The 9,981-nt window shown below is 42.0% G+C and overlaps 1 protein-coding gene across 1 annotated transcript in view; it reads right to left on the bottom strand.

The window, feature by feature from the left end:
• Positions 1-2,400: 2,400 nt before the first annotated feature.
• Positions 2,401-9,981, bottom strand: part of LOC138208353 (NMDA receptor synaptonuclear signaling and neuronal migration factor-like) — a 58,771-nt gene continuing 51,190 nt past the window's right edge. Inside the window, exon 15 of the mRNA XM_069166185.1 lies at positions 2,401-9,094. Within this exon, the coding sequence (XP_069022286.1) occupies positions 8,997-9,094 (98 nt within the window). The 3' untranslated portion in view covers positions 2,401-8,996. The remainder of the gene's footprint in view (positions 9,095-9,981) is intronic.

Raw genomic sequence — 9,981 nt, 5'->3', positions numbered from 1 at the left:
TAAATAAATGTTGGTAATACATAGACTGTATATAAAAGTGTTATTTAATGCAGAGCAGCCCAGTTTGGGGGCCACCTTTGTTCACTATATATAAAAGTGTTCATAGCTTCCAGGTCTAAAAAAATAAGCTGCAATACCATCGAATGCCACTAGAGGTCGGCTCCAAAAAGCCATAGACTCCCATTTAACTTCTCTCATAAAATACAAAGTCAATAACCCTTTTCCACGAGTTATCTCGGTGTTGTTAGCTAAAGTCACTCCTTCTTATTAGTTTTCTGGAGGTCCATCTGAAAATAATCCCTCATTCATTAGAAAAGAAGATTCAAGAAGACCTGTTTTTGGGGGCGTGTCTGTTTGATTGACAGGCCTGTGGTGCAGTCAGGTTACAGCTATCGGTGGGCGGGATGTAGTATCGTCAGGTTTCCAATCAGATTGAGTCAGATCCCTCCGCCCCCCCAGCTCGCCCAAATATGGTCACTTCCTGCTCCAAACTAGCACAAACTAAAAGAAGAGCATTAAGTCGACAACCAACCGACGCCTCCCTTGTGCGCCGTATTTTTCAGTTCTCTTTGTTTTTTTGCCACTTTATCACGTGTCAATGTCAAAGTTTGCGTCCACCTACTTTCTGTGAGAATTTGGAGTTGGTTCATCAAGATTAACAGCTGGTGGCAGAAATGTTCCCATCCGGTGTCGTCAAACCTCTGCAGAAGACACACAAAACCTCAAAGAGCGAAGAGGAAATATGACATTTCTGTTTATTTCATGTAGCACTTTTATAAAAGGTTACACTTTTTCCTCTGCCGATGAATTTCTCCGTCTCTCCAGTGAAGAGCGTTTTAAATGCATTGCACTTTGTCACGTTTCGCTCTCATCGATATGCCAACTCCGCCACAGTCGAGCGTAAAATGCTTTTCTCACATTTGGAGATTTTTAATTTTTATCTCTCGCGTTTGTTTTCGTTTTTTAAGGTGAAAATTGAGGAAACACAGGTGGATGCTAAAACACCTACAGAGATAAATCCACATTAAAGTTGGGCTTCATGCTCGATAAAAATCAGACCTTTCTTTCAATGTTCGTCAGCGTGCCTGCGGACGGTTTACGGAGTGAACGCAGGGAGATGAAACCGACCTCGCGCGTACGACGGCCTTCAGTTCGACCTTCGGTTTCTCTTCGGTCTCTGAAGCGTGGAGCTCGAACGACCGTTCTTGTCCCGGTGTGACCTGGTTTCTCTCCACATCCCTTCTTCTATTATTCATCACATGCTGGTTACTGTCAGCGCTCCCGGACTTGTGCAGGTTCACTTCCACCCATTCACTTCAATCCCTAATCGGCTTCTACAGTCACAGTTTGTTTTGAGAATTTTGTTCCGTAGCTTTTAACACGTTAACGATCTGTGATTTTTAATAACTGATTGTATCTGGGAACGCTCGAGCTCACGATGTACATCTGCGGCCTCTCGCACATATGTCACCTCCATCTGCTGAGCTAATAATCATATTTTGTTACACACCGTGGTGCGACAATGCGTATCTGCACACCAGGACACATTTACAGATTTTTTTTTATGCACTGCAAAAAAAAAGTCTGCCGAATACCATTTTCTGTCTGTTGGTGAGTCTTAAAAAAAAACATTATCTTTCAAGTCCATCAAGTTTGTCAAATCAATGCTAATCTCGATTAGGGTCCTCGATTAGGGTCTGGTTTACGAATGAATTTCCTGAAGAAATTGCTAAATTTAAAAGCGAAAAATAATGCTGAACATTTACCGTTACCTGACCGACATGCTAATGTGGCTGCATACGTGATGTGGAGGGTTGTAGAGCTGAAGCACAAGAACTTGTGTTTCTGAGGTTGAGTAACCACTGTTCCTACGGCAGCAAGTTTATTTTCTATTACTCAATAATGTATATTTACGTCACTTTAATTGCATAAAGTCAATAAAAGCAATAATTGTTTTTTTTTTAAACGGTTGTTCTTGATGACGCAAAGTGTTTTGGCTCAATTTCAGTCACAACATGTTCCTGCAGGTGTTTCACAATAAAAGCCTCGTTAAGAAATTAAAAGCTTGTGTCCACTAAGACAATAGAAGGCTTTTAATTGGCAACAAATGCAGGAAGTGCAGAGTTTTTATTAGGGCGTAAATGCAGTTATCTTTAACAGGGCAAACGGTAGCGGATTAAATCGAGGCTTTTGAGTTGACGTCACATCGACTACACATTAGAGATGATTGGATCTTTTAGCAACTTAAAAACTGTAAATACATTTCAATTACATCAAGAGAATTTAAAACATTTCATTTCATGCACTCTGCACATAAAGTGAACATTAAACAAGAGGGATGATTATAAGAGTGGCTTCATGCACCAACCGCTCAGTCAATGACCAGACGCTGAAACAAGCTGTGTCCAACTACTGTTTACTGGGAAAAAAAAAGGCTTGAAAAACAATCATTTTTCTCACAGGTTATTACCAACATTGTGCAATGCAACAACATTTCTCTGCTATTAGTTCGGATACAATAAGTTGCCAACTTGGTAGTTCAATCTATAATTAGTACTCACCTAATTATTCCATTTATATATATATATATGTATATATATATATTACTAGTATAAAAACCACCAGATATACAGTAATGTTAATTGCTATTATACTTTTTATAATAAACAAGATTTTTCTATATCAAGACACATGGATGATTAATCTGAGTTCGAAAACCTATCGCTCCTACAGTCTCTACTGCTTTTGACTAGAGCTACTCCGAAATGCAACGCTCCGTCAGATGACCTAGACGTTGATGTAAAGCGAAACAGACGTTACACAAATACATTATTTTCCGCCCGCTTTCCCAAAATACAATCGCAGCCCGACCGGAGGTGTCAGGGCAATCAAGAGCGGCGTCAATCCATCACCCTCATCAAAGTCAATCACGCTCCCCGACTGAGTCCGCGGCAATCTTCCCAAAGACCGGCGAGAAGCAGCGGGGGAGGGCACAACAACGCTTATTAATAATTTGAACTCATCTTCTGTTTCTCAACGGGACGTGCGGTTTCAATTTTGGAAAATAACAGGATAGGTTAGGCAGAGATTCATTTCGTGATTTGTACAATTATTATGTTCTCAGGAAATGGAAATGGCTGCTTCGGTGAACCGGCACGAAAAAAGTCGCTCGGTCAGCCTGACCGGAATGAATCGGCGCTTCATACGAGTACAGGACCTCATCGCAGACATCTGAGACCGGAGTTGATTTATCATTCCTGAGGGTTGTCGTGAATCTCAAAGTTGCCCGCACCAAAAAAAAAAAGAAAAAGAAATTGCGCAGGCTGTCACTGCACGGCTCCTTTAAACATACTGAGGGGAAGTCTGCTTTCTCCAATGCGCATATCTTCAGAAATGCTTATTCTTTTAAGCCTCTTTTAGCTCATTGGTTTGGTTTTCTGGCTGTACACGACCCATCCGGAGAGACAAACTTGAACATTTACCGAAATGTGGAGCATCCAATTCCGGGTCACTAGATATATATTTTCCTCGTGAGTTGGTGAGGACCAAAACAACAAAGAACGTGAATTTTAGTCTTTTAAAATCATGGCATTTGACTGTTTTCACATCGAGTCCGAGCCTCTCTGAGGTTTACAGCTTGGTGAGTTTTCGTCACGCTGCTATGTGACGGGCTGTTTTCAAGCTTCGTTGTTGTCATTTGCAGAAGTGATTGTTGTGTTTGAAGAACTGAAGTCTCTACAAATGAAGTGGACGATCTTGTAAGCACAAATAGAAAAAATAAAATCTGCCTTTTGGAGAGAAACCTGAGATCAAAAATGTACCAGAGGGGATTGTGTTACAAACCAAACTGCAGGTGTAAAATGCATGTTTTCCTGAAGTGGTCCTCTATTTCTGGACTTGTTTCTCGAGGCCAACATGGCTTCCAACCCAGCCGGTCAAAGGAGACAGTTATTTTTTTCTCTCTATGATACTACCTGATCAACAACAGGCTTTCTGAATTTCAAGCATCTTTCTAAGAGAATGCCGATCTGAAGACCTATCTGCCGATGAATACCAGAGATTACTGGACCGTAAGCTTTATTAAAACACTGTAGAGAAATGTCCAAAATCATCAGTTTTTCAAGCAGCTACAACACAACTGCTAATTGCACAGCTTGCGAGTTGTTTTACACGCCCCGAGGTCGTCCTCCGGGTAACTAGTGGTGCTTTGTGTTCCAGCATGAAAGGTAAAGTGTCTTTATCTGATCACCGCCGCAAGGGGGAATTTGCCGGGCTTGACAGGCAAGATAATGGATCTCCGGAACAGTCGGGGAGGTCTCTTGTTTTTCTTTGTGATCAGAAAACTCATTAGAAACCCATCAAGCTCGCGCCAGCTCTTAGTGTAACTTCGCTCGCAATTAAACCCGACACCGCAAAGCAGGATTAAATACACCGACTTGAGACGCAGCTACAAGCGTTGAGCAGGCGTGCAATTAAAGAGCTCTGCGGTTCGGCCTTTTACTTGAACGCACGGCGGAGGAGAAAGCAGAGTTGTGTTTGTACGGGCATGGATCAGTGCTACGCTACAGAGCAGCAGAATAGAAAGGAGCCGAGCAGCGACCATCAGCCGCAGCGCTGGAAATCAACAGTCATTCAAATCCAAGGACCTTGAACTAATGTCCCTTCGTACAAGTTGAAATAACCATACAGAAATATCCCGACAGTATATTGCTACAGAAGAAAGATGTGGAAAAGTAGGTGAAATACAGCTTGAATCAAAGTCACGAGTGCGCAACGCTGATTAAGGTCCGAAGAGATCAGCGAGCACAGAAGACGGCAATCGATCTCGCACGAAGCGGTCGGGATAATAACGCACGACCAAAAAGGAAACTTAAAAAGCTCTACGCGTCGATGGACGTTACATTAACTTTGAGGTCAGTGTAAATACTGTGAGTGAGCTAGATTGTACACGTATAAAGTAGAATACTGTAAAATCCAAATAATGTCAGACTCTTGAATATCGGCGGTAGGTTGTGGCCAAATGTGTGGAAAAATATAGGAGGGATAGAATTTACTTGGTTGAGATTCAATGAAAAATCAGCAGAATGGAAATTTCTATAGCACCAACTCCAATCAGTGCAAAAACAAAAAAATCAACGTGCCAGTTAAACGTTAGCGCTTCCTGTACGCGTTTCAAATGAAAAGCCGTAAAACGAGAGGAGGGTCTGTGTTGTTTTGAGATTCTGGGAGGCTTTTGTGATGAAACATCTGTGCAGGAAGTTTTGACTTTTAGTAACTTAACCTCAATCAAAAAGTTAAAAGTGAAAACTTCCGTAAATAAACGTAAAATACGTCCTAATTATCATGACAACGGGTAAAACTAGAGGAAGTTTAGAGTTCGTGTTGAGAACGAACTGAAAAGGTGAAAAATTAAAAGGTAGCTGTTAAATATGATCAAATATGAAAAAGAAACATGATCAATTATGCTAATAAAACATGGTAAATGTTTGGAGTAAAAACATTTTTTTTTTTTACCTACAAAAACCTGGTTCTCTCGTTGAGGTCGTTTATGGACTCGGACACTATTTGAGAATTTTACAGTACAGATTAAATAAAACTAGCACAGGTTTTTGGAAAATGTGACCCAAACCAGAATAAGATCTCTCGCCGATACGGTGGTCATACAAACATTGTTCCGATTACTTTGACAGTGATCTGGTGATTCGCGCTACTTTGTGGCATAACAATAAGCTGACAGCAGCGTGTAAGTTAAAGTACAGAAACACAAAACAGAGCAATAAAGAAATACCTGAAGAGGATTGCATTCATTACAGAAAAGCATCATCTCAGCGGCTTATTCAACTCGTTATCATGAATAACAACCTCATAATAATGAGATCTGGATGTCACAACGACAAGACCCGACGAGAAAAGATGATTACGAACGGATTATTATTATTATTATTATACATACAGAGTCCACGCAAAGATGTGAATTCGAGCCGAGCAAGGCGGAAATATTTACCTCGAGCGTGTTCGCGCCAGGAACGCACGTCGAGAATTCGATTTGCGTTTGGCTCGAACGCAACGAGACCCCAACGAATGGGACAAAAACGCCCCGTGACAGTACGAGAACGAGCTGGTGTAACTCACCGAATCCATGTCATCATACTTCCTGTCTCTTAAAATCCAAAGTTTACATTTGTTCACACAATTTTTAATTAAACATTTTCCAAAACACTTAAAGTGAGATTAATATCCCCCACTGTCTCAAACCAAGAAGAAATGTTAACGCGTATTAACTGAGGTAACAGCGATGACTGATCCTTGACCTTTCCTAACATCCGGATATCGTAATGATCAGACAGGAAGTTATCGCGACGAGATGATGCTTTTTTTTTTTTTCTTTTGTGAATGCTGTGCACTTCTGTACATAAATAATTCAAATACAGGAGAGAATAAAAACATCAGCCCACTCTCGTGAGTGGAACCAGATGAAACGGCATCGATGTGGCTGAGAAAAAAAAAATCCCCAAAATTGTCCTTCATCAACTTTTAAAGGGCTTCAGTCCAAAATAAAACAGTCCAATCCTCGTTGACACGCCTCCTGCGGTCGCAGGGATTATCGCCCCTCGGGTGAAAGCAGTCACACTATAAAACAGTTCTTTTAAAGACAGCCGCTAGGCTCACTAATATGTAATGTCTTACATCCTCGGCGGGAGACATTTCGGGTGCCAGTTCGGACAAAAGCTCTCCGTCCGGCGCCCGTACGTCCTCGCGGATGCATTAAGGGTGAACAGCGTTGGCGTCTGAATTCTACTGTCTGTAAAAAAAAAAAAAAACAGCGAGCTAAGAGCTGCTAAAAAAAACCAACAATATTTTATGAAAACAGCACAAAACTCCTACTTTTAGTTTAAAGTAACTCCACGCAGCAGTTTGTTATTTATCATTAATGAGTATCTGAACACTGGCTTTAAAAAAATAGAATTACTTTTTTAATAAATACAAGCGTGAAGCTTGTGAAACGGGTCACGGAAGCCTGATGCAGTGGTGTAAAACTGCCGAAGACACCCGCCTGATTAAAATTTAAAGAGCACTCCATCAGTTAACAACAACTGACCCTTTTCTCGGGTAGAAAAGCGCAGTAAATTTGTCACGGGTGTATGACTCAACCTGCACAGACAGTTGTGTGATGTGTGCCGTGGCTGAAAGCTTTCTAAAGATGAAGAAAATATGCGCCGATGATGTCATTGGGTCTAACGTTGTCATCAGGGTTACTAAGCTTTTTTTTTTTTAAAAAAACACAAAACGTGTTTGAAAGACAAAAGCATTTGTCAGGTAAAGAGGGTCTAATTATACTTTTTTTTATTTTTTATTTTTTATTTTTTTTTTAAAGGCGCAGTCAAGTTGCATTATGGGAAATGTAGGATATTGTTTACAAATCGGGACGTCTCGTCCTTGGCTGCTTTGATTTCCAATCTTAACATTTCTCTTAAATTCTCTAACTTTAGAAAAGTGCAAGTCTGAATAGCCGGACTGCGCCTTTAAATTCAATTTTGTTCATGGTAAAAAAAAACACGTCATTTTAGCAACAGCAAAACATTTTAAAATGGATATTAATGCCAGAAAAGTGCATGGCAAAGACAGTATTTTGAGACACCGTCATATGATATTCACTACTGCTTTTAAGAGTATATTAACACAGAAAAGACAATTTAGTGACGAGGCGAAACGAAAGTGACTCAAACGGAAAATGTCGCCTCGACTTCTTCCGCTGCTACTTTAAGCGATTCAAGTTAAATCTTAAAAATCTCCAAAAGCGTAAATCTTTTGAAATAAACTAAAACATACAGCGCGTATTTTCGTCTACTTCTTATAAAGTCGCGGGGCGGCTACGCGAGTAAACTTCGGACGCACACATGCGATACAAAAACACGGGGGGAGAAAAAAAAAACGCTCGACGCCGGCGAACCAAGCGGATCCGCCGGAAGGACGGCCGGAGTCGGCTCGGCGGGTTCGAACGCAGCGCCGCTGACGTTACGAAACGTGGGCGGGTACGTCGGACTCGAAAGGACGACGAAAAAAAATGCAGAAAAAAGCTCCGCCCCCTCGCACGCGAGTAAAAGATACGGCGTTCCCTGATGGTCGCAACGCTGAAAGGACTCTGCGTGGAGCTCGAAGGCCTTCTGATCTACAGTATGTCGTACGACGAGTACAGTTCTTCGTAGAAAAAAACAAGGGCTTTAACCTGAGTTAATACAACAGTCTGTACAAAATACTCATACATTTATTTTGAAGTTCCAGAAAAAGAAAAAAAAAGCTGCGTTAAATAGACGACTCTAGTTTTTTTTTTTAATCGGACTAATTCGATATGCTGGAAGTCGATCCTCTAAGCTCTCGTTTTATTTACATGAGCTCTACTTCCCTCGTCAATAACTTCCAACACCTGAAGAACAAAAGTACTTCCGTCCTCAAAAAGCCTCCATCTTCTGAAGAGCGGACAGGTCGGCTGAAGGCCGAGTTCCTTTTCGGTTTCTCCGTCGTCGCGTCGACTCCGAACTCGAGGAATCTAACTCTAGTTAGCGTCTTTTAGGCTATTTAGGCTAGCACGATGGAGCCGCTCGCCTCGCCTCCTTTTTTTTTTTTCTTGTCCCTTTCTTTCTCTTTTCTCGGTGAGAGAGGCAGAAAGTTAGAAAAAGGGGCGCGGGAGGGAAAAAGAAGGTACGCCGCCGGCTGAATCTACAGGGGGGGCCGCAAAAAACCCCGCCGCATCCAGAAGGGGCTTTAAAAAAAAAAAACGCAAAAAAACCCCGACTTCTGCTTTCTTTCTGCCGCCGCCGCTCCGGCTCCGCCACAGAGCCGGTTCTAGGAGGAAGGTCAGGAGCCCCCACCACCACCAACACCACCAACACCACCAACACCTCCCTCCTTTCAAACCAAACGCCCCCCCCCAGGGGCTCAGGTAGGGCTCAGAATCAAGATCACCGGCCGACAAGCCAACGGAGCAACGGGTGACGTCACAGGAGGTCGTCGTAGTCCAGCATCTTGGAGTGCTGACGGCTTTTCCACAGGCGGAACAGGCGGAAGTCGAAGTACATCTCGATCATCTCTTTCCCTGGAAAAAAAAAAAAAGAAAAAGAAGTATCTTAATAACCGTCAAGATCATTGACGGGAAAAAAAATGACGTGTCATCGAATTTGCTGACGATAACGGACGTTTGTGAATGTGGAAAAAAAATTACACATTTCTGCTTGTTGTTCTTAAGGGGTCGCTGTCTTTCTGTTTTCTTGTGGATTTTGAATATTAATGTTGAGTGGGCTGTATTTTAATGTTTGTGATTCTTGGCCAGGTCTCCATCATAAAAGAGATTATTATTATTTTTTTTGGAATATTGGACTTCCTGGTAAAATAAAGTTGAAAAAAAAAAGTCCCTCTCCTGCTGTATTCAGGTGTTTGCACATTAACGGGTCAAAAAGCTGCGGGAGGCCCGGGGACTGCCGGGAAGCTGGGTGCTTCAAATGCTCCGATCGAGCTAATAAACCTTCAGGGACGGAAGATTGATCGTGAATACGTTTCGCATATATTACCGCGTTATTTCCTTAAAAAGGGGTTTTATAAAATTGTAGGAGTGATATTTCTTTTTCTTTTTTTTTAGCACAACAACCTTCACGCAAAATGAATTGTCAGCATTTGATCGATGACCTCGGGGCGTGAGGGGGTTGGGGGGTGAATTGAAATAAACTAAAATGGCGGAGGGCGTGTAGGTAGTTGTGCAACACCTCAGCTGCTGCTTGTCGACATGTTGACCTGCTGTATTTCCTTTTTTTTTTTTTTCTTATTCTTCTCTTGACATAAAAGTGATGCATCCTTCATCCTTCATCCTTCATCTTTCTTCTCAGCAAGAAAAAAAAGACAATGCAGCAGAGCGTGGTGGGTCAATAGAGGGTTGGGGGGGTGGAGGGGGGACGGGACGGGGGCGATGATCACGTTCTAATAGGGAAA

This window comes from Embiotoca jacksoni, unplaced genomic scaffold, assembly GCF_022577435.1.
Source record: "Embiotoca jacksoni isolate LCO1_2020_lvr unplaced genomic scaffold, fEmbJac1.0.p SCAF_37, whole genome shotgun sequence".
NCBI classification, from domain to species: Eukaryota; Metazoa; Chordata; class Actinopteri; family Embiotocidae; genus Embiotoca; species Embiotoca jacksoni.
The sequence above is the reverse complement of the archived record's forward strand: the minus strand, read 5'-3'. Positions and strand labels throughout refer to the sequence as shown.